At 37.1% G+C, this 26,610-nt stretch overlaps 1 protein-coding gene across 1 annotated transcript in view; it reads right to left on the reverse strand.

Annotated features, from left to right (window-relative positions):
• The window catches only part of LOC145669822 (uncharacterized), a 382,300-nt gene that overhangs the window by 307,992 nt on the left and 47,698 nt on the right, over positions 1-26,610 (reverse strand). The window contains exon 2 of the mRNA XM_081738166.1: positions 6,624-6,868. Coding sequence (XP_081594292.1) covers positions 6,624-6,837 — 214 coding nt within the window. The 5' untranslated portion in view covers positions 6,838-6,868. The remainder of the gene's footprint in view (positions 1-6,623; positions 6,869-26,610) is intronic.

Below are 26,610 nucleotides of genomic sequence, written 5' to 3' on the forward strand. Positions count from 1 at the left end.
TGCTCAGTAATTAAAGATATATTCCAGTATAATCAATACCTTAGAAAATAAATCATATAAATTAGGAAATTTTAGGGATTCGAAAGGTTTTTTTGTACCCAATGTACGTAAATACGGGACATTTTGGCGTCCCGGGAGAATTTTTCGGGACACCGGGAATGATAGTGAAAAAACGGGACAATCCCGTTTTTACGGGACGTTTGGTCACCCTAGGCTACGGGCATATAACTTGAAATACTCACCAACTACCTCTATAAAAATTGTTGCGTAATTACCACAGAATTCTGAAACTTGGATATTTGAATAGGGCAAATACTAGTTCCTAAGTGAAGTCTTTATCCGACTACGGTAGATCTTATAGTTTTGAAGATATGGACCTAAAACGTTCAGTTTTTCATGATTTCGGCAGCCTATAACTCCGAAAGAAAGCATTTGTGCACCCAAGTTGGTCTATGGTTTTTGTCTTATCTTGGTGTCAAGAATCACCTACCAAACGTTGTCGGTGTTGTTTTGAAACACTCTGTAAATTAATTCTGTCACTATAGTACTTGTGTATTCATAGTGTCTGATGAAGCCAAGTGGATAGTTGGCGAAACTGTTACACGTTAACAAATTTTCACAATAAACGTCACGTTTTGTCCAGAAGTAGTTTAAATCAAACTTACGTATACTAAAAACAAAGGTTGAACAATGGAAAACGTCAAAGATTGAGGCGCTAATGGTGAACGAAGTTCCTTCCACACGTATGACGGAACATGGTAGAGATTAGAAGCGATTATATTGGCGGAACGTGACAGGTGTTCTTCTGTGCACGTAGCCTCGTATGAATTATAAGAATCTTGTCATTTTCTTGTATTCAGCCCTTGTAATAGGCCAGAACTCACCGAAAGTTAGTGGCAGAGAGTAGATTATTCCTATTAAACGTGTATCCATGACTAATAAAAGAAGTAATTCTTTAAATGATACTAATGTCTTCTGTTTCGGATAAAATTAGGTCATTTCGAATTTTTAACGATTTTGGGGGACAGATGATCGGGATCCCCTGGACTGCCCTCGTTATACTGAAACGTCTAGATGCCCTATACACAGGGCCGGATTTAGGATTGGTGGGGCCCTAAAATATTGAAGGTATTGTGAGACCTCTTACTGGTCCAGATGAAGATAGGCACTTTATATACAGAAATGAAGGAACTAGTGATGTTTTAGGAAGGAGGGTAGCAGAAGAGGTTCCATTACTTACATTATAAGAGGATAGGACCGGATTAACCTATCTGGAGGCCCGGTTCTAGGAAAAATGTGTGGCCCCTGCTGACTTCGTCTAATACTTTTCTATGAAAGCACAGTAGGAAATTTAAGGGAATATGTTTTGTATATTTGATCATATTTTATTTTATGATGATGATTGTATCCTTATGATAGCCAGTTGAGATTTTGATCAGAGTAGAGGCCCGCAGTTCACATGGAGGCCCCGGGCTACAGCCCCACTAAGCCCTCCCTTTAATCCGGGTCTGCTATACAATATGAACCACAATTGCTATATATATATTTTTTACTTTATTTATTGTTTTTCCTAATATTTTGGAAATGTACATACAGTTTTTCCTTAACATTTTTGGGGCCCCCAAAAGAATCGGACACTAAGCTATAGCTTGTTTAGCTTATACGTAAATCCAGCACCGCCTACACATATTCCAATCAATAGACCTCATGGAAATGAACAAAATAGTATGTGTAACCAGTGGCGTATTTAAGGGGGGAATTCCGGGCTTAAGCCCTCCCGAAATTCCATTTACTATTTTAAAGTAAATGAAAATCTTGCAGAATTTTTGCATTTCCAGGAATAAAGTTAACAAAGCCCTCCCCCCCCCCCGAAACAAAATCGTAAATACGCTACTGTGTGTGACTATAAATCCTCATGCGTAGTTTTTCGAGAAAAAAACGAATCATTTTGTAAATCTAAAAAAAAAAAAAGGTGTTCGATAACTACGTCACCTGTTGAGGCAGTACTGATACTGAAGTATATATACTAATCATTTTTTTCCACTGTGATACCATCAACACTACATTGGCCTAATTCCCTTAGGTAGACCTACGGCAACGATTGAATCAAGTAGGTACAAATTATAATCGTACAGGCATATTCTTTGCTCAATGTTCTGAAACCTGATGTCTTTGCCCGACTTCTTTATTCTTCACAACAGATGTCTCATGTATTTTCTTAAATTGTATTGCAACTACTATTTAAAAATAAAGCTTCAAAACGGACTTGCAATTCACATAGAGATAATAGACAATTAATAACCCTAAGTATATTGTATAAATAAGATAAATAATAAATCTAAAAAGATAATGCAAATAAATAAATATAAATAGTTGCAGTACAAAATAACAATCATAAGCGTTACCCAACGTATCCATTATTACTTTTAAAAATGTGAATTGTCGTAATGTTGAGAAAAAGTAAATGAGAGTTCTAATTTTTCAGCACAGAAAATCGAAAGTAAACTGTGTTTGAGTCCAGGGCACATCCATGGGTAAATTTACAGGTTCCGAACCACCCTAAACTTCGTAATTCCACAGACATTTCTTCGCTTTCTTAACAAAACATAGGGACTTGCGTTATCAGAGAAATGATTGATGTATCCTAAAGATTTGACCTTACACTTCATTTATACTTCAACATTTCTAAGTATAATTTAGTCAATTTTGTGTGTATGTATGTGTGTGTGTGTGTGTGTGTGTGTGTGTGTGTGTGTGTGTGTGTGTGTGTGTGTGTATGTGCTGAGAATATATTTGACCATGGGCACCAGGAAAAGGCAGGAAATCTCCTTGACTTTCTAAAAGGGATTCAGTTCTTCGAAATACATGTCAAAACGTATTAGATTTGGTTCTCATTTACTACAATATTTAATATATTTACTGTAGTTACAAAGTTTTAAATGAAGTTATTCTATGCATCAAGGCTTACAATCGCGACTTCGCTTGTATGTCATTCTTTTTCCCTCTACACCCTGAAAAAATCATTTGGGCGTTTCCAGGACCGGATTTAGGGGGTGTGTGCAAAGGTGCACGTGCACCCCCCCCCCCCTTCGTTATAAATATATATTACCTAAAGTGAGAAGCTAGCAGTGAGTTTTGCAAAATCAATAGTGTAAGTCAATTTTCTCAAGGTTGAAGGAAAAGCATTTATCGAGAGCAGACATTTAGCATTTCCAAAGTAACTCCTCATTCACATCACAGATGCCTAAAGGCTTTTAAAAAACTCAAATTTAATTCAAATGTACTGGTAGTTATTGGTGCAACCCCCTTCCCTCAGAGAATCCTGGATCCAGCCCTGGGCGTTTCTGTATGTGACAGTAGTTAAAATTTCTTATCGTTTCTTCGGAGAAGTTTAATAATTTATAGACATAGTGTCTTGTAAGGTTGACTGGACCCCCCTCCCCCAGAACATCGAACCCCTCAACAAAACTTTCTGGATGTGCGCCTGTCCGTATCTAATTACTTTTCTTTCCGAAGCTGATATGGAAACATTGAATTGTGATCTACCACCTACTGAGAATGTTTTATCGTAAAAAGATTTGCCATCCTTGATAAACGATATAATAAAAAACTATGAAAGTATCACACTGCACTACCGCTCTGCCGTATCGTGACAAAACGCTGTAACTTTGGCGAAGAAGTTTTGCGAAAATGAGCCTTAAAGTTTTCATCCGAAAATGCGATCTGTATTGTGTAGAACCAGTGTAACTAGGCAATAATGGTCAACCAATCAATTTTCACCAAATTTAATCACACAACATGCATTTACGTAACATTACATGTAACCATGTGTTTCCAAAGTCAAGATACACTATTTCTACACGATACAGATCACATTTTCGGATGAAAACTTTAAGGCTCATTTTCGCAAAACTTCTTCGCCAAAGTTACAGCGTTTTGTCACGACACGGCAGCGCTAGAGGGAAAGGAAAATCAACTTAAATACAACCAGGCACGTAGCCAGGATTTCGCAATAGGAAGGGGAGAGGCGTGACATGAAATACTGTGGTTACACAGCAGGGGATCGATCCATCTAAACTATTTTATTGGCAACGTACCCATATTTGTTTGTTACAACAATAAAATGAAGATATGTTAGTAAGTATTTTAATAATAAATAAAAAAAAACTATGAAGAAATCTGGGGTAAAGGAATATAAAAAAGTATTGAAGAAGATATATCTTCCGAGGTTATTGGAACTCGGTTCTTCTTGTCATCTTTTTCTTCTCTTTCTTATCTTCCTTTAATGCCGTCAAGAATAACAACGAGATCTCTTTTAGCAGTAAAGACATCCTATAAAATGGATTAGTGTTGCCGCGAAATTGAAAGTTTCTTTGACAAGTGTAACTGGAATCTATATTGCCAGGCTCATATTATTGGTAATTGTGGGTATTTCTTAATTTCTACCTGAGAGTATATCTGATCGAACCGATATATCGATCGTCATTTGTAGTCCATAGGATTAGCATGGAACTAAATGGAATTTGGAATGCTCCGTTACAATAATATCCATTTTCAACTTGACTCCCACCCCCTCATCCATTTCCTCCAGACAAAGCTCCTTATAAGAAAGAATAACCAAACGCTTGCTGTAGCTTTATATTTTTAACGCTGATTCATCTTTTTCTGGTTTCTTTTTGTTTCGTCCTTCCTTAATTTTTTCATTTCTGGTTCCGAAGGTGGACCCACCTCTTAGCTACGTGCGTGATACAAACCGACAAAAACTACATCCTATAATTGTCAACAAGGGTATAGAGTTTCTGTTAGTACTTTAGGATATGAGTAAATGGTTTCCTGCACATCAAAATTATGTAAATTGACACAAGCTATGAATTGTGACTACTTGACCAATATATGTCATTTGTATTATATGGATAAGGTGCAAAAATTGCGTGCATTGAGCTAAATTCCTGTTCCTCACCCGCTCTATTCTTTATACCTTGAGTCCACAAATTAGGCCTATAATCTTTTCCGTACTCTCTCTAATCATATTTAGAGACAACTGTTCCCTGATTAAGCTGTTCTTGGTACTTGGCTCACTGATTTCTTCAACTTAAAACCTGAGATGTTCTACATGCAAGCATAGAATTTCTCCAACATGGGCAGAAGGTCATTGAAGTGGAGGGTGAGTACTAGTGATAGAACTGTTCAAGGGTAAACCAGGTTAGTTGAGTCGTATAATACGAATCATCTGGGTCTAGGTTTCGCTACTCAGACTTGGTGTGATCCAGAGACCCCAAGAGACCCCAGAGACTCCAAGAGACCTAGTGATCCCAAAGCAGCCAAAATAACAATTTTGCAGTATCACTTTAGAATTTTGTAGTGGATTAACTACTTGAGCTCGATCATTTATTTCTTTCATTCCTGGTGTTATTGTTATTTATTTATTGTAAAATCAAGGTATTATGTCTTGAATATTATAAATATAATTTTATTTTATTTGTCTTCCCATACTGAAAATGAGTACAGGGGTTTTTGAACATATACTATAAAAGAGATTTAACAAAAAGCTATTTGGGGTCGACAGCGTCTTTGATGTTCTAAACGACGCGAATCACAGGTTCGTTCGATTAAATTTTAACGATCTCTCATTTTAAAAAAAAACATGGAGTTTTTCCTTCCTGTTATTTTGATGCACTCTGTTAAACCTTGTAGTTATCTTTTAGTGCAATGTTTTGGCATATAAGGACGCATATGTAAGCTAGAAAGGAAATTAGATTTAGTGAGAAGACAGAGAGGAAAGAGGAGAGAGAGTCATACTTGTTAGATTTACATTAGTAGTCCCACACGTGCTCCCTATGGGTATGACGAATGTTTCCTCGTCTCCATGCCATACTGGGTCTAAGTCCGTCCGTGCCACTGAATCTAGAGGGTCATAGACGTAATGGCCTCAGGAACTTCCAGGTAACGGGTCCGAAGTTTGTGGCCCGTTCCATCACTGGAGAGTACCCAGTACGTTACTGACTCAGTGAGTTTGTATTGTTTGTGCTTGGTTTAATTAATTGTTTAGCCCTCTCATGCATACTGGCCTCATATGAGGACACATATTTAACAGATCCTTCCTTATCCAATTCAAAGTGGAATTTTCTGTAAATGCACGTCTACCTTGTAGAAAAACAGGAAAGCATCGATGAGAAATCACAAAGTGGCAGCACCTCTCGTTCTGGTGTTGTAGTTGCAGATCCAACAAAAAATTATTTTATAACTTTTTCATAATTCATGCATGAAAGGGTTAGTACTATACAGGGTGGCCCGAAATTAGGTACACAGTACCATATTGATCAGTTCATTGCATTTTTTTTTATCATTTCTTACTGTTATCATCAGGTAGACTTAGTTTCTTTATTATTTGTTCTTAATGTCTTTTTACTTATATCTTAAGCTTGGAACAGCCGTGGCAAATATATATATATATATATATATTATACTTGATCAATGCAGGGGTGTATACATACTTTTGGGCCACCCTGTATATATTCGAGAATAAAGATGTGTTCTCGCAACAATCCCAAAATTCTTCCTAAGAATCTACATCTTGTTCACATGTAAGAAAGATGTTCCAAAAATGTAATCTTTATTCTTACCAATGATAGGGAGAAATCTCCAAGCATTGCCTATAAGAGGTAGAGGTTTAGGTCCAGGAACTTCGCTATACGGTCGAACTGTCTCCGGTACATGAGCATCTTCTACAGCAATGGGGTTCACAGCAACCGAGTAACATTTCACATGCTCCTGAGGTGTGAAGCGTGCTGCTACTCCCAGCTGCCGTCCCCGGTAAAGCACTCGCCAACCCAACATAGCACTCCGGACACTTTCCTAAGTTAAGAATCTGCAAGTAAAATAAAATAATTTTTATTAATCTCTGGATAACCACTTAATATTCAGTACCTAATAAAACGATATTTTTGTTTAGTACCTCAAACATAATTCATTACAAGTAACACAGTCATGTGTATACCACGTCAAGGAGTTTGGTTTATAAGGCGTGATATTTTCTCAACCCATTTCGATTAGAGGGTTAAGAGAGAAATTGGTACCTGCTCTTAAAACACTAAACCGATTCCCAAAACGACAAAACGCTTCTCGCGCTCTATCAGAAAACCAACGTAGTATACGGTTTGTCCAGAAGCCACTGAGACTGGCCGCCGTACGGCGCTCCAGTCGCCATCAGCGCGCTCCTCGGAGCTGGGATTTGTGCTGAGGGTCTTAAGCCAAGGATCTTATAAAAAGAGGATCTGTCCTTACAAGAAAATCTTGAAGCCATACGTCACAGTTTCGCCACCCTACTCTGCCCACTCCGCCCAATAGGATCGCAATGTTTTGAGCCAACAATCATGGCGGAAACGAAAGTAGCCAATCAGACGATGGTGGAAACGAGAGTAGCTAATCAGACGTGCCGATGCTCGGTTGTTTTTTGGCTTCATTTATTTTATAGGATGAAGATACATATGGACAGATCCTCTATTTTATAAGATCCTTGGTCTAAGCTAAGCAACACACCGGGCGACAGTGCCGACAGTCGCGTCGGAGCTCTGATTCAGTGAAGATCATGCGTGGTGTGAAAACTTTTTATGAGTTTTTGTCACTGCGGGACGAAACGTTAATGCTGTTTTCTACAAAGAAGTCCTTGCGCGCCTACACAGAGCCATCAAACGGAAACGACCGAAATTGCTGATTACTGGAAGCTCAACTACCACGTCGCTCCAGCCCTACTGCATTCGTTGTGATCGCCTACCTGATCCTGGAATGGATAGGGATTTCAACCTTGCCGCAGCAACCTTACAGCCCCGATGTGACTCCAGCAGACTTTTATCTGTTCAAGGGAAGCCTGAAAGTTAACCGTTTCGACGATGTTCCCACCGTCCAACGGGCTGTCACAGATTCTCTGAAGGAGGTTGTGGTAGCTGGCTTCCAGGGAGCCTTTGCAGAGTGGGAATCGCGTTGACAACGATGTGTTTACGCCCAAGGAGACTACTTCGAAGAATTTTTAACAATATGTACCGATTGAATCAATAAACTATTTTGAACAGACCTTGTCTCATTACTTTACGGATAAAACCTATACCCCTAAATTGTCACACATATCTTTAGCTTCAGTGAATCCATTTGCTTGACATCTACCCGATATCTTCTAAGCTGGTGAAATTGATAGCAACTCAAGCAGTGGCGTATTTAGGATTTTGTTTCGGGGGGGGACTATGCACATCAACTGAATAATCACTTATATTTTTCCCTCCACATATAACAAATTTTAATGAAGTTTTGCATATAACAAATTTATTTCCGGGGGGCTTGAGCCCGATAGCCACTGAGCTCAAGGTAAGAATTGATTTGCAAATCTTTTGCAGTATTCTTTTTAAGAGAACAGAGAACCTATCAGCTCTCTTTGGTCTTTGGAAGACTGTTGTTCTACAGTGTGTCCGTAAAGTTGCGCAACCGAAAGTTTGATTGCGTATATCTTTTGATCTAAGAATGATAAAGACCTGAGACTTGAAACAAATATAAGCATCTTCTATGTAGATATTTCCGAGATCATGACCAATGCTGGAACTTGTAATGTTTTTGTTTAGTAACGAAAGAAATTACTGTAAGCGTAAAATAAAAAATGTGCAAAACGAAGAAAATCAACATCCAATTGCAGAAAACTGATTTCCTGCGGGTGAATTCCTGTGTGTATGTACACTGTGGATCAACATTTAACCGTTGGTGCGAAAATGTAACAATGTTGATGCAGTGTTGCCATATAAAAAGGCTGTTTAATGCAAGTCCGTAAAATGGGTGTTTTTTTTTTTTACAGAAACGCGGCCCCTGGCAACACTGTTATCGTAAAATTACTCCAACAGGTGTGTTTTAGGTTAATTAATGATAAGGAATGAGAATTTGCACAAAACTGATAAAATGAATTTTTATACAAAAATTTGCGGTTGTCTATTTTTTTCGTTGATATAAGTATTTTTCTTCAATTATGGTCATTGAAACTTGTAATGGTCATCATGGGCGCCAAATTGGGAACAGCCCCCCCCCCCTTGTTCACGAAAATGTATTAAATTTCTTAAGATTTTCTTAATGCAACTTTTAAAAAAAACACCAAATGTAATAAAGCAACCAGGGAGATTGGCCTCCCTAGAAAATTTTCTTCGGTCGCCCATGGTGGAGGTTCATTTTCTAAAATAAAATTACTATAAAATAAATTAAGAAACAGCATGACAATTCGATTAACTCATCTAAATTTATCGAAGACAAAAGATTATGAAATATAGGAAAGTCCCTTCGCAAAACGTTAATTTTGGTGGCGAGAGTGGAAAGAGGTGATTTCTTTTCAAAATATCACCAGTATATCATATCTACCAATAGGATTACTTGCAGTTTTAATATCAATGAGTATATTATTATTATTATTATTATTATTATTATTATTATTATTATTATTATTATTATTATTGAGCTGAGCGAAGCGAAGCTCTTATACTCGGGTTAGCCGTTTGGTTGTCCGCGAACTCCTCCTAGACCGTTTGGCCGATCTCAACCAAACTTAGCACGCTGATAGAGTATGTCGTGCTGAGTGACAACATAGGTCGAAATCAAAAATCCGATGTACCATCGAGGAATAATCACCGAAAAACGCTTCCTGATTACGTAGTTTAAGCTCGCTCAGCTCATTTCATTGCAATCGGGTATATCCATTGCATTCCTAGTTGAGCTGAGCGAAGCGAAGCTCTTATACTCGGGTTAGCCGTTTGGTTGTCCGCGAACTCCTCCTAGACCGTTTGGCCGATCTCAACCAAACTTAGCACGCTGATAGAGTATGTCGTGCTGAGTGACAACATAGGTCGAAATCAAAAATCCGATGTACCATCGAGGAATAATCAGCGAAAAACGCTTCCTGATTACGTAGTTTAAGCTCGCTCAGCTCATTTCATTGCAATCGGGTATATCCATTGCATTCCAAGTTATTATTGAACATTATAAAATATGAAAATAGGACCCTCTCTCAATTTTCTATTCTCGCCCAGATGTTGATTCAGCTCTGATTTTTAGAATACAACCAGTATAAGAGAAGTCATACACGATGCATCAACTTCTAGTGTTATAATTATGACACACTAATAACATGAATTTAAATTAAAAACCCACAGCATACTAGCAACTAAAGAGATCCATGTAATTCAAATTATATGAGAAAATCAAATAATGAAACTGGAGGTACTAGTTAAATTTAATATAAACTTCAGAAGCAAATAAAATTAAACATAGACAAGAATATAATATATGAAAGACGAAAAGGAGTTTCCTAAAAATTGAACTACTGCTGCATTCAGAAATTGAAACCTGCTGCACAGCTACTTTGTCAAGTGAAATACTTCTGAAGCTTCATCTCTGCATTTTCTAAACCAGATCAATTCTAGTTTCTTTTTTTCTAGTACATTTCCAAATTGTGCTGTGCAAAAAGATGGGATTTTTTTTCTTTCTTTACTAAAACCGGAAGTGCTAGACATTATTGATTCGTTTCAATATTGATCTCCAATAAACCAAAAACGATAGCGAGTAACAGCTTTTGGGCATCGATTTAGCGTCCCAAGAATGTTTCACCCCCAGCTTTACCACTTATTCGAATCGGAAACTGTAAAAATCTACGATTTCCAGATCCGCGACAGATCGTGCCAATTGGGCTTTGTAGTGGGCAAATACTGCGTTCATGCGTTTTTCAGAATTCTCCCGTCCTTCCTACTTTCTTCACTACCATCTCCCTTAGCTCGGTGCATAATCATGGGACTTTAAAAAAAAAAACTGAATGTGATAGTGAACAAGGGTCATGTGGCGAGAAATACTTGATAGGTAGGGCTGCCATATGTCCGTATTTAGTACGGACTGTTTGTATTTTATGGCTCGTGTCCGTATCGTACAAAGCATGAAATAGGGGGGAAAATGTCCATTTTTGACAGTTTTGAAGCTTCCCGAAAATTTCCAAGTCGGAAATCGCTGAAATCTCTGACGAAAAGAATTTATTGTTTTCATCATATAACATACTTTAGTTGCTATTAATAAAATAGGTTACGTTCTTAAAAAGTATCTTATTTTTCCATTCTAGGGTTCTTTTGGTTAGATTTAATGTACGTAATTTAATTGCATGATTTATTATATTTGTGTTACTGAAAAAAATATAAAACATGTTAGTTTCCAATAGTGTCTTAAGCATTAGAGAAAAAAATGTGTGATAACCTAAAAATGTAATTTTTATTTAAGAAATTTCAAAATATTTATTCTGTGTTTGGGTATCATATCTTTAATGGGTCGTCATTTTAAAGCCTGTCCGTATTTTGGATCCAAAAAAAAATATATATGGCAACCCTATTTATAGGGAGTTTGGTGTATCAAAACTCATTTATACAGTGGAGTACCGATAATCCGAACTAATAGGGGCCGAACCTGTTCGGATTAGCAGGAATAACAGTAAAATTGCGGTTTGAAGAAGGTGAACAAGTCTATTGTGTTGTAATACATAGTGTATAGTATTTCAAAACACGTTTTCTGAGTATAGTATATGTACTATACTGGAAAAATGTTGGTAAAACTTGATGCCTTTATTTTTCGAAAAGACTCTCTTCACTGCGAGAAAAGACAATAACTAAATTCATGTCTTGTAAAAAGTAATACTAGTACGCTACTATGGTACTATGCTAGATACTAATGCAATACTAGTACTGTACACTACCAGTGTTGTACATTCAGTTTTGTGTGAATCACATTGCGTATCTCACAATGTTATGTGATTGGTTTATTCCATATCTGCAAGATCGAAAACTTCTCGGTCATGTATGATTCCAGCAGGATGGAGCACCAGCTCATTATGCTATTGCCGTTAGAGAATATCTCAATTATGTATTTCCTGATAAGAGAATTGAACGTGGTTCTGTCCATTTGCCTGCATCTTTGGAGTGGCTACGCCAAAGTCCTTATTTGTCACCTTGCGACAATGCCTTATGGGGGGTTCATTAAAGAAAAGGTTGCTGAAACAGGTTACGAGACAGTTGACGAATTGAAGGATGCTGCCGACTTGAATTTATTGCCATCATGCCAGGAATGTTGAGGAGAATTTCACATCGTACATGGAGGAGAATCATATTCTGTTATGAAAATGATTGTGTACAGACGGACACTCTGGAATAAATAGTAAAGACTAATCACACTACATCAAAGTTGTCCTCTCCCATGATCGCACATTAATACAATATGACGATCTATGAATATGTAGACACGAGGTTGGGGGTAGTCTGAATTTGTGAACATTCTTGTACAAGACACACATCGATGTAGTATTGAAGTGATGTTATTTTACACCTTAAAAGACGATAATTATTTGTTAAGTATCGCTTTCTATATTCTCATAAAAAATATAGAACTATACTGTTTTTATAAGAAAAGGAAGAGCACGGATGAAGTGTAATATCAAATCTTTATACTAAATCAATCTATTCTCTGCTAAACAAGTATAATTTTATTAATGAAGTTTTAAAATGAATATCAAGTTACGAAATGTTTTGAGAAGCCTGGACCCGGTGGATTCCCCTTTCCCTCGTGGCATTTGCTTTTCTTTTGTAAATACAGTTAATCTGTTAATTTGCTAGATCGTGCCTCCCACATTCTTAAACTATGCCAAATGAGTATTTTTCTTTTCAACTAATTCGGAGCCATTCTATTTTAGGAACGACAGATTTATAAATTTTACAGAAGAAATATCTAAAATTACTTCAAAAAAGGAAAATATAAGTAATCCAAATATATGATTGTTGATCTTTCCTCTGACATCTCAAAAATTGTTTAAAAAGCGTAATCGAAACTGCATGTTTTAACTACATAATAGTTCGTAAGGAAACCATAATGAACTTAACTAATATGTCAATTATGACTGTTAATTCATGGTCTATAACAATAAGGCACTCCTACACGTAGGGCATCTTTTAACATAAGGAGAGGTGTGTTTTCATTATCCTCGCTTTAGTGCATATCCACCGTCGCTAACACGTCTGCTCCTTACGGCCGGTCCCCCGCGTTGCGTCGCGGGTCCACCAGCCTTGCCCTACTCTTACTTGGCTTAAACACAATTCGTGCTTGTGTTCTCCTAGCACAGGTTCGTTAGTGTTTTTGGACTGAATATCCTTAACAGTTAAGCCCCACCTAAAGTAGCCTAAATCTGCACACAAGAATGCAATTCCTCTTATAGGAAATAATTTATAAGGTGGTAGAAGTGCATTTCCTGATGAAAGAACTGCGTAATTCATGATGGTCACCTAAAATAAGACAGCATCTAATGCTTTATAAACTTGAAATTTCTTTATACCGATTAGTGAAAAACTACTCAATAAGTTATAGGCTCGTAAAGCATATTTCATTCGTATTTTACTAAATTGAGCTTAATTTTTTATGTTAGGGCCTTAACATTATCTAACAGCCCTATGCATAGTTATTCTGTTGGCTATTTGCGGATCACTTGCGGGACTTTATAATTTGCAGGGTGGCCACAAAATCCCGTTACCACTGAAAATAAGTAACATAAACCACTATGTGCGTAAACAACTACACGGAAAGAACTGAATGACATGAACAACAATGCTTTCGAGAAGTTTTATTGAGATAGGAAACATTCAATGTCCAAAAGATCAGTCTGTGGACAGTCATTCTCATGACAAAGGATAATACGCCGCCAGATTCTGTGCGACATTTTGCAGAGCATTGCAGGTGTAAGTTGGATGAAAACCTGTTCCACAGCTTCTGTTAGTTTGGCAGTTGTATAGTAATGGTTTTGTGCAACGGTGCCCATTATGAACCCCCATAAAGCATATCACAAGTATTGAGGTCTGGGCTTCGTGGTGGCCAGGCAAATGGTGCGGGCAGAGCCGAACTACCACGACCAATCCAACGCCCAGGAAAGACTTCGGTAAGATATTCGCGTACGGCGAGGGCATAATTGGCAGGTGCCCCATCATGCCAAAACCAACATATTTCTTTGATTCTGGGGTAATGGGAGAACAGCAATTATCAAGGGGTAACAGGACTTTTTGGGCACCCTGTATATTTCAAAGATTCCCACATACCCAAGAAATCTCGCAACATTCCCGCAACTCAAGGGGTTGACTGCAGGTGCTTCGAAGCACCCCTTTCTAGCCCGCAGCAGTTCTCGATACGAAAGGCATGAATCTGTGCTACTGAAGAGTGGAATGGAGCAGAGTAGGATGGGTTAGGTTAATACGATTAGGTGAGATTAGTAGGATAGGTTAAGTAGGTTAGCAGTGTAAAGTAGATAATAAGTAGGTTAGGTTAGTAGAGTAAGCTAGATGTACTAATAGATAGTAGTAGTAGTAGTAGTAGTAGTAGTAGTAGACAATATAGTAGCTAGGTTAGGCTTGTAGTTCTCTTTGCAAATCGCTGAATGTGATTTTCGTGCTAGGGCTTGTAATGATTTCTCACTAGTAACGTTACACTTGTAAGCATAAAATAGAGCTTCCCTACACTGTGCATAAATACTCTGCAAGCAGAAAACAATATCTCTTTCATATACGCTCACTGATTTTAACCGTTCAATTGCAATTGTTATGATAACGTGGGACTAGTAACCCTATACTTGTAAACATAAAATATAGGTTAAATACACTGTTCAATAATAACCTGCCTATTGTCTAATATAGTCCTCCTTCATACACAGTTACTCATTTTAACCGTAAAACTACTACATTTACGACGACCTATTCGCAATCTGCACCCGTGAAAATATTAAATAGATGGTATTAATATAATGTTAAGAATAGGTTTATGAATTTGCCTTCCATTCATTAAATGTTATACACTTGCTATTTATTGTCTACGAGGAATTTGTTTCCATGAAAAAAAAAAAATTGAAAGTCGCAATCTTTTTATTTTCTTTGCTATTCCCATTGTACGTTGTTTTGTCATAAATTACAGTAGCGACAGTATTATCGTCAATCTGCATGTCAAGATGGCGTCAGGGTGTACAGTCTTGTTCTCGTGCTCCAGTTTAATACACTTTTTCGTTTCGTACAAGTGCTGGTTTTTTGCTTTCTTTTGTGTTGGATTCAATATTTTTAGTGTATGAACATCCATAGTGACGTTGTTTTTTTTTCTACAATGGTTTACTTTATGACAATTTAGATGAACATCTGCGAATTCTGGTTTCCAACCCGCGCCATCTTGGTCATGGTCATGATGTGTCATGATCACGTTTTTTTTTTTTTCTTTTTTTGTCTATTGCAAATAATTTTAAAGTTTAATAGAATTACTCACCACTATCAATTTTTCAGTGTAATAGATGACTTGACTACTACGGCTGCCTCATACTATTTACAACCCTATAAATATAAGAAATTTCATTGTCGATCTGTTATTTATATATCTGTGGCCACATCCCTTAGTGATAGATATACAAACAGTTTCGTTTCGGCAAAAGATATTGTTCAAAATTACAAGTGAATAAAATGGCTTCTGTATTAGGAAAAGTTCTTACAGTTCCATCTAGATTTCTTACTTTATCAACAGCTTCAAGTAACAGGGCATGCGTTGAAGGTTTGAAGACGGTAACATTTGATTTGTCTTGTGCATCAAGTAAACCTGAAAATGCCATTAGTCGCACACGTAAGCTGTTGGGGTACGCACGTTCAACCAAAAAGAAATATATAACTGTTCCGACGTATGATTCCAGAAACGGTTTCTGCTTACGACGTTTCACTGAAGAGGATCGGCGCGTAAGTGAGTCAGAGATTAACCAAGTAGATGATGAAATGGCTGTTCCCAAGAGCGAACTTGCCTCAATTTTCACCATTATTCCACCGTTGATGGCTACAAATGGTAAAACTTACCATCCAAATGCACTCATCAAGTATGCGAAGGGAAAGTATTGGAAGAATAATACGGAACTTCTGTTTGAACCAATTGCCACCGACTAAAATGCTAAATCTTATAGCTTTGCCTATTGTTCTGATCAAAGCCTAAAATTTATATACAACACAAGAGAAGTTCAATAAACTAATATTTAAATGGAAAATTAAATTTAGTAATAATTATTTTCTAACTTTTGCTAAGCATACGCATTTGAATATATGAATGTTAAACATATGCAATATACATAACTTTGGAATTAAAGTGAGCATATTTTTGTAACTGGGGAGTGGGCAGAATATTTTGCTTAAATTTCATGCTTTCTTGCTATATTTTGTATATGTTTTGTTGATTTAGGTAGGTCAGGTTAGGATATTTGGATTTGGGGAGGAGCAGAATTTTTTGCTTAAGATTCGTACTTTCTTCCTATATTTTCTGTCTGATGATTTAGGCTAGATTAGGTTAGGTTAGTTCTTAGCAATTACACTTAACGTAACATCAACTTATTTCTCCTAATATATTCTAACTTACCCTACCTAACCTAAAGTACGCAAATTGGCATTTTATGCAATTAGAGTAGTAACCAACCCAACAAACAAGTAAGAAATGGATAATTTACATTATTGATAATATGTAAGGAGAGCGGAAATTGTGTTTATTTCTTTTTATAAGTGACTATAAACATGGAACTATTTGAGAAGCAGAGGAAACTACTTCACACAAGGTTAGCGCATGGTTGGATTGTGGGAAAGTAACGAGCATTTGTATTGTGAATATGGCTGCAGGTGTACAGAGATGCTCCATTTGGTATCCTTATTTAGAGACGAAAAATTACACTCTATTAATTTTAACAAAATTGATCCAAACTTCCCTAATCCGATCCTTCCCTACCCTATTTAACCCTCCCTTACTCTACTCTACCGTACTGCATTGTACCCTTTTAAAACGGTCCTTAAAAATGATGATATTTAAATTTCCGTAGCTGTTATTACACTTTTTTGCCGAAAACCAGGCGGACGACCAACTTCGGAATAAATGCCCCCTAATTTTGACATTTTATACCCTCAGTAGTGTTTGTACTGTACCTCTCCTGTGAATTAAAGATCATAGTCATTTCTACCTGAAAGTAACAATGCTCTTGAAAGATATTAAACTCAGAGGAATCTTAAAATAAGGATTACTAGACGTCAGGCCCGCAACTAGAGGGGGATAGTGGGGGCCTGCCCCCCCTAAACTTTTCGCGGCCCCTCCAGACCTCAATACAAATTGCCACCATTAATACAAAAAACACAATTTACATATTTGTAAGAATTTTTTAACGACTTCACGCCCCTAACTTATTCATGGCTCTACCAAACGTCTGTGGCTGGTTTCGGGCCTGCTAGAAGTCCCCGTCTACAGGGGAAAAGATTCTGTACCTCATCTTCCGTCAACAAGAAAGATATATCCCAGAATCTTTTAACATGAACTCATCATTTAGTTCAATAAAATTCCTTTCCACTGTTTATTTCCCAGATTCACGTTATCCTATTAGTGTATTTTCTCTACATATAAAGCTTGTTGAAACTTACTACGAATCAAGTTTATGTTCAAATCTAATCTGAACAAAAAGATGCATTTACCCGAAACCTATCAATAACTGGTTAGTTAATATTTTTATTTATTGTGGATACAAGTACCTACTATTAATAAATTAGGCTCCTTGTACTAGATTAGTGAGACTAGATTAGGTTCTTTAGGCCACAGGTAGTTTACGTGTGCCCATAAGATTTCCTGATGCTTTTGGGTAAAATTTGGAGAGGTAAATTTAACCAACTTAACCAAACCTATCTTCAAAGAACCTAATTATTTTAGATGTTTTTCCGTTGCCTAAATAAAAAATATTTTCTTTTTCAGTTTTATATTATTATTATTATTTATTTATTTATTTATTATTATTATTTATTTATTTATTATTATTATTTGCTGGAATGGAATGAATACTAGGGTTTAGAGAGCCTTACGAATGGAAAAATGTTCTGTTCAGATTAGAACTGAATGCAGACAATTTTCAGATGCAGAAGATACTAGATGTGAATACTGTTTACGAAACATTGCCAGTAAGTCACGATCCTGGGGGGGGCAGGAGGCCCGAGCCCCCCAAAGCTCATGTGGGTCCCCTATTGTATTTATGAATACAGTATACAATATTTGGCATAATTTGAGTGCAATTTGTCTTAAAAATCTTCATATATATACCTTCTGCATCTGAATAGCCCCCCCAAAAAAAAAATTTACAGAGAAATCGGCGCCCTTGCCAGTGACGTAACTAAGAAGGGAAAAAAGGGACTTGTGCCCCGGGCGCTGGATTGGGGGACGCAAATCTAGGCTAATATTTATTTCCTTTATAAGGCAAAAAAAAAAAAAAAAAGATGTTTTAGCAAACTTAAGGTCATTAAAAAAATACCTCAAAAACTTAGCTGGAAAACAACGACTCACCAACCTTGGAATCATATCCATAGAGCATAAGTTAGCTTCAAAGCTATCTTTTCAGGACATTGTAAAAACCTTTGAAGCCAAAAGAACCTACAAAGTTAAATTTTAGTACCAGCTATTTTCGTTTTCATTGAACTTACATCGATTTAAAAAAATTGTAAAATGTCCGAGTATGATACTCAAGATAACAGCTTGACTTTTTGTCATGATTAAATATTCTATTCTAAAGCAACAGAATAATATCTTTGAGTTTTACGTCCCATCGTTATGCTTTTACGTCCCACGGTTATGCTTTTACGTCCCACGATTATGCCGGCTAGGCTAAAGCAGATGGTGATGATGGGAAACGAATGGAATGGGAAACGAATGCTACTCTCAGATTATTTGGCAATCAAATACTAATTAGTTTGGTGTTTTACCTTGTATTAAATGAATGAATGAATGAATAGGGGGTTAATTGGGGACGTCAGCAACGAGGCCTTATGTCCCTGTCACGAAACTGCAATTTTGAATCAAGCCTTATCACTTGAAGAAAAAATGGAATAGGGGAATTACTGTGTGATGCCAATATTAAATGCAGTTGAGGAGCGTTTTGGTTTGGTTGTTCAGCGGGGGACGGTATTAAAACGAGTTCTTGCCCCAGGCGACAACTAGTCTACTTGCGTCGCTGAACATTGGTTTCATAGTACTGTAGTACTCACGGCACGGCCCTGCATAGTACCAAGTCTCGGCATAAGAAACATGACAGCGATAATGAGTGGATGGAATAAGAGTTTAATATAGTTAATAAAATTGTTATTTTGAAAACTTTCTCAAAATCTAGGCACACAATTTTGGACATATTTCACAAATAAATATTCTTTTTCGTTACCAGCTACTACAAAACATTTCTCACGAAAAAAAGTCTATAACGGGTACAATTGGGAATGAGGGTTTTTCCGTTAACAAGTTTTTTTTTTTTAAAAAAAAAAAGCACGTATTATAATATTGTCATAAATATATATTTCAGTAACCTAACTAAAAGCATTATGCAGTGGAGGATCCAGCCTGGAACCTGTAGTAGCACCAGTTTTCTCACAAAAATAATTTAAGCTTTAATTTATAAATTATTAAAATTTTATAGTAAACCCATGCTACACCTATCACAATTTAGGTTCTGAGTGCCCGCTCATCCCCAGTTTTTACCTTCTGGATTCGCCACTGGCATTATCTTGAACATAAAGAAATGGCAGAGAGAAAATTTAGTACGGTGGTCCGTATCTTTTATTGTTTAACAGTACATACAGTATGTAGCATCCTGCAAACGGGAATTTATTTCCTTCGTTTACATTCGCATTAGTACTCTTCGTGTCGTACTCCCACTCCCATAAAGGAAAGACATTACAGTCGAATCAAGGAAAAATACGTCTTCTTGTTCTAGATGTATTTTTCTTGAGCTTATTTAGGAAATTAGGTTCAATATTCTTCAGTCTTCAGCAGTTATTTGTCAACACCCGGTAGATGTATACAGTGCTCAGTTGATTACTAAATGCAGTAAGCGATTAGCATTCAATTATTCCGTTACTGTTTTAATTGACTTACTTTCACCAATGTACAATCCTTGCTTTACACGCGTTAAAATCTAGTACGGACACAAACCTGAATAAAACAACCAGTATTTGACATTTAAGCCTTACGTTATAGGGAAATACAGGGGGAAAAAAAATAAAGATTTCTGGTTTCTGACTTGATCGTTGGCCTAATACAGGAAAAAGTAGACGAAATTCTAAGGAAAACTGAATACAAGATAGTTGCATAATTATAAACGCTGATATTATCACTCTATAGGCGTTTATAAAAAGAACATAAAGTATGTGGAAGATTTCTTCCGGAAATATTTACTGAAACATTAATTATTCTCCTTTTTCTTCTAAGCTTTTTTTTTTTTTTTCTCAATTAGCTGGGGCGGCTTTTGCGGATCGCTGTTCTGCACTTGCTTCTATCTTGTGTTATATCCACTGTGACACCACACTGCATCATGTCGTTCTTAACACTATATCTGAATTTCCTCTTTAGCTGCCCTCGGGTTCGTTTCCTATTCAGTCGTATATCATCCACACGATGAGCTATGTATTGCAAAGGTCCTCTTCTTCTTACATGCCCAGATCATCTCGGTCTACTTTCTTGTAATTTGTCTACTATTGGTTTCACCTTTACTGTTACCTGGATTCTTGATTTTCTTCTTCCGCGTCACTTCACACTAGTGGTGGACACAAAAATCGGTTTTTCCGTTTTCGGTTATTAGGAAAACTGAAACCGTTTTTTTAAAAATTTCCAAAAATCGGTTTTTTACGGTTTTCTTAATAACCAACGAAACCGGTTATCGGTTTTCTCCAAAGCTGGTTTGGTTTTACACCGAATCCGGTTTGGGTTTTCTTCAAAACCGGTTCCATTTTTTTTAAGAAATTGGTTATATTTCTGCCCAGAATAGTGTTTCGTTATTCTCCGGAAAGCGATACCGTTTCCACAGAAATAGTTTTATGTGTGTTTTTCAAAAGTTTTCACCGAAATCAGTTTCGGTGAAACCCGAACTGGTTTTGAAGAAAGACGAAACCGGTTTCGGTGAAAAACCGAACCGGTTTTTGGAGAAAACCGAACCGGTTTTTGGAGAAAACCGAAACCGGTTTCGATGAAAAAAACTGAAAAGGTTTTGAAGAGAAGTGAAGAAAATCGAAACCGGTTTCGATGAAAAACGAACCGGTTTTGGAGAAAACCGAAATATCAGTTTTTCGAATTTCGGTTTTTTTAGAAACCGGTTTCCGGTTTTTATGAAAACCCGTTTTGCCCATCCCTACTTCACACATCCACCGCAACTTGCAACTTCCTTTCCTCTCTATTCTTCGTCGAACATCCTGCTCCAATAATATAGCAGGTCCCATTACTATTTTGTAAACTTTTCCTTTAAGGCGTATTGGCACACTATGATCACAGCTCGAGTCGAGTCAAGTTTGATAAATGGCTCGCTTGTTCAGCTCGTTTTAGCTTGTTTTGAAATCATGGCCTAATTTGACTGGAGTTCGAAAGCGATGACAAATATAAACAGTAATGTGGATTACTTTATGTGTCGGTTACTACTCGCATCTCATCTTGTCTCGATAACAAGATGACAATAATTTTTTATAATGAGACACCCTGAAACGTCGTGAGCACCAATATAAGTATATACTGTAGTTCTTCAAGGCTGAAACCTGCACGGTCGAATTTTTGAGCCCTAACAGAAGCCCAACAAAGGTAGTGATGTCAACCAGCTCGGCTCACTACAACTGAGCGAACAGCTCGAGCCAGCACCGTTGAAACGAGTCCATTAGCTCGGTTCGATTCGGCTTAACTGAGACAACGGCTCAAACCAGCTCGGTTGGGATGAGCCATCAGCTCGATTCGGTTCGGCTCAGGTGGCCCATCGGCTCGAGCCGGGTGGGTAGGGTGAGCTATTGGCTACGCTCATTTCTCGGTTCGGCTCTAATGAATGAGCTGTGAGCTGAGCCGATTGAGCCGTGGACAACCTTAAGCCCGGGCCGAGCAGTTTTGAACATGTTTGGCCAGCGCCCTATAACTTTTAACAACTTTTGGCTCCAGCCCGAATATTTGCTCCTCCGGAACTTAAAACCCAGAACCTCGTAAACGATGTCCTTGCCTCCTGAAGACTTGTTCACAACTGAACTCGGTAGTCAACTAATCTTTAGTATTCAGATACAAACCGCCTATCTTTCATGGTTATATATGGTATAATAATAATAATAATAATAATAATAATAATAATAATAATAATAATAATAATAATAATAAAGTTGTAGTAGTAATAATAGTATAATTGATAATATATTGTCTGTGTAGGATATCTGAAGAGAGTAGAGTCAACTTGAAGCTACACAGGATTTAGCTCGATTTGACTCGACTCGACCCGAAACTCGACCCAGATTCTAGTCGAGTTGGTAGAAATTTTTCGAGATGAGTTGTCGAGCCCAGCTCAAAGATGTGTGTTTCGAGTCTAGTTATTATTATTATTATTATTATTATTATTATTATTATTATTATTATTATTATTATTATTATTATTATTATTATTATTATTATTATTTTACGAAAACTCGCTCGAACTTGCTCGTGCCTATCCCTAAATACTTGCGATAAAGTGGATACTTTCAAATATCTAAGATCAAACAAACTAAAACCATATTCACGAAGATATTAAATATGGACTAAAAGCAGGGAATTCATGTTATTATTCAGTTCAAAATCTTTTGTGTTCGTGAATTCTGTCGAGGAATTTGAAGCTTAAAATACATAAAACGATAATTGTGCCTGTTGTTCTGTATGGTTAAGAAACATGGTCGCCTACTCTGAGGGAAGAACGTAGATTGAAAGTATTTGAGAACAAGATCCTGAGACAAATATTCAGACCCAAGAGGAACGAGAGTGGGGAATGGCAGAAGCTTTATAACGAGAAACTACATAATTTATACGGTTTATCAAACATTGTTAGGGTCATCAAATCTAGGAGGCTCAGGTGGGCAGGTGATGTAGCCACAATGAAAGAAAGTACGAACGCTTTCAAAGTTTTAACTGGAAGTCCAATCGGAAAACGACCATTAGGGAAACCTAGGTGCAGGTAGGAGGACATTAGTAAGATGGATATCGCAGAAATAGGAATACAAAGTAGAAACTGGATCCAGTTGGCTAAGGATAGAAGCCAGTGGAGAAGTTTTGTGAACGCTGCATTGAACTCCGGGTTCCATAGGCCACAGAGTTAGTCAATTAGTTATTTTTTTCCGTATGAAGAACGGGACATTGTGCTAGTCTAAAAGTATGTTGATTAGAAATTGAAAACTGTGCTAACGAGTTCTGACAGAATAATCATGTAAAACCAATTGCAGCAGTAAACTATGAAGATATAGGTGAAGAATAAAAGTACATACTAACACGGAATTTTGTCAAAACTTTTACAAATGATCTAAAACCGTTAATTATACTGTTTATTAAAGAGATAATGTATGTCATCGGATTCCAACATTGCTTTTTTTTCTGTCCCCGGGAGAAGAAAGTACCTTAGCTATATTCAAACTTTGCACGACTATTTTAATATAATATGCGAATATATAATTATAGCCTATACACGAACAAATTGAGAAATATGAAAAAAATATATCATAAATAGACTTTCAAAGTGTAATGACATCTTGTATAACACAAGTTATATAACAAAATCTTCTAAATATCGTCAATTATCGTAAATAAAAGGAAATTCGCCCACCAAACCAGACCTTGTTAATAGTTCGTTTGCTCCCAAAAATGACTTTTTAGAAGTGCGTTTATTTTGAATGAATTAACGTACTTTGAGTTTTGCCAGGGTAACTGGAACAGCAATGGAAAGTATTTCAAACATATACAACGCTCACCAAGACGCTCGTGGCTAGTGTATCTTACAAGAAAAAAGATTTCACGAAGATAGAAACGAGAATTTCATTTTCAAATTCGAAGCAAGACAAGAAGCGTATCACTTGTCGCCTCTCGTTTTCGAGACAGAATTGAGACAAGACGATATATTACTCGAGTATTGTCGGCAACGTGAGTTCACCCAAACTTTAGATCTCGAATACTGTTCTAACATCACATGTTTCATAGTATAAAAACTTTAAATTGATAAAGTGGTTATGCGAATGCAATGAAGAGCATTTATTATTAAAGTTTAAAGATACGCTAGTCATACTTCAATAATCAATACGCATTTAAATGTTATTTAATCACATCCTTCGTGGACCCCTAATGGCATGAAAGGATTCTGATAATTTCTAGATGTATTAGAGAAAAAAAAGTACATAAATTTTAAAAAAAGAGAAGAGAAAATCTTTTCCGATAATCGGTATTAGACGAGACTTATATAAAATTTACGAGACGAGATGAGAAAACTTATTTTTCGCCTCGTCTCGTAGAAAATGAAATATTTTCCCTAGTAGCAAAGACAACTTGCAAAACGCTTGCTATAAGCTCGAATTGCAAGTTGGCCAAGCTTGCATCTAGCTTGATTGGAAAACGTGCAAGCATGCCGCAAGCTGGATTGCAGTGATGAAGTTACATGGGGGCAACTTTGCATTCAGTGTTCCATTCAATACTGACGCAAGCGTTTTACAAGTCAAGTCAAGAGCCAATGAACGGCCAGTGATGCTATGACGCTCTGTGAAGGGTCCAAAGTATCGCTTGCAAGTACAACAAAAGGCAGATTGGATGAAAGAATTCAAGTACAAGCGTAGAAAGCCAAAGGCCAATTGTACAAAAGCTTTTTTGTTACTATGGTCAGTTTTTACGTTTCACGATTACGCCGGCTAAGCTCAAAGAGACGGTGATGATAGTAAAAAATTGCAATTATAGAGTGAATAAAGTGGGAAGAAGCGTGATAAGCCCAATAAAACCCACACATACGGTATTTGTCCACCACAAAGTCCATTTGGTGCGAGCCGGTATCGAATCAGGGACCCCACGTACCAGAGGTGAACGCTCTACCACTGAGCCACCGCGGCCCCTTCGTATCGCGAACAAACACTACTGATAGAAAATTTGTCCTGTTCTTCATAACCTGGGTAGTGCATACAGACATAAACCACAAACACTCAATCATAACTAGCTTAATTTGAAATCAATGGTTTCAAGTCACACACAAAGTATATACGAGATCATCTTACTTACCTGCTGGAAATTGGCAATGCATCAGAAAGTTAGGGCATGACATATTTCGCTTTTATACCAAGCCACCCACATAAAGAAAGGTCACGAAACGGCTCCGGGTTATGTACTGTTCCATTTTGTTTTGGCAACATTGTAATAAAGATTCATATGAAATGCTGATTCATTGTTTTCATAGTGACTATGCAAGTTTTTTTTTTTTTTTTTTTTTTTTTTTTTTTTTTTTAGTTGTTGCCATCATATATTAGAGATATTTGTTCATAAAACAGTAGTCAATGCTTCCATTATTAGAGGTATTTGATCTAAGATCGCTAACTGTTTTGGCCCTGAATGAAAAATCGTAAACTGTGAAAATAATAACTGTCTCACTTTGCAAACTAAAAGAGCACCAATTCAGCATAGCATAACTATCTTGAGAAGTTAGCAGGTAAATGTAGGATTCTTCTGTTGACAATAACGAAATCACTGGAAATGGGAAATTAGGTCTCAAATGAAATACTGTCAGTCGCGCATCCAGAAATTTTAATTGACAGGGGTCCAAGCTTTGAAAATAGGTAGAAACAATACTACAAGCCACTACGTCTATTCAGTATTGAATGGTTATTATTCTGCACTCGAAAAGACGGTAAGTAATTGTAAAATACTTCCACCTACATATAAATATATATATATAATGCTTTTATAGTACGTAACAGAAAAAGTACAGATGAAGTGTAAGATCAAATTTTCATGCTACATCATTTCCCTGCAGGGGCGTCATTTCAGCCTTCGCTTGGGGAAGGGGAAGAGTACCACCGACATAAGACTTTCACGTTTTGTACTAGTATATTAATGAACAATCGATTAAAGTATATGCATTCCTCAAATTGTTGGGTGGGGGGCAACTGCCCCCTCCTGCCCTCCCTAAATGACGCCCCTGTTTCCCTGTTAAACAAATATAGTTATATTGTGAAAGTGTACACATCTATGTTGAGTTAGGAGGCTTTTTGAGGGAGTTGTTCGGACTTAGTGGACCCCCGTGGGGAAATTTAAAAATCGCTAGCTTCAAATAATAGTCTCAATTAATTGGTCGAAGCACGTACACTATTAAAAAGCATGTATTTCTCAAACTCTAGAAGGGAGCAATTGACTCCTACCCTCCTTAAATGACACCACTGATACGAAATCTTAAATTCAATTTCGGAACGCATATCTAACTTGAAGATTACATGGGGGCACGGTGGCTCAGTGGTTGAGCGCTTACTTCTAGGGTTCCTGCTGCGTGGACCCCTGGTTCGACCCACAGCCAAGTAAGTTTGTGGTGGACAACATCGTGTTCGTGGGCTTTCCCGGGGTACTTCCGTTTCCTCCCACTTTCTCATTCAATCAATTCTTCCATTATCATTCACTTGTTTTAATCATTGACTTCCTTAATCTAAAAGACATAAGCGAGGAACATTAAACTGAAATATTTTTTGAAGATAACATCGCAAGTTCATTTCGTGTGCGTGA

The sequence above is a fragment of the Thermobia domestica genome, chromosome 14 (genome assembly GCF_964235325.1).
Source record: "Thermobia domestica chromosome 14, izTheDome1.hap1.1, whole genome shotgun sequence".
NCBI lineage: Eukaryota > Metazoa > Arthropoda > Insecta > Zygentoma > Lepismatidae > Thermobia > Thermobia domestica.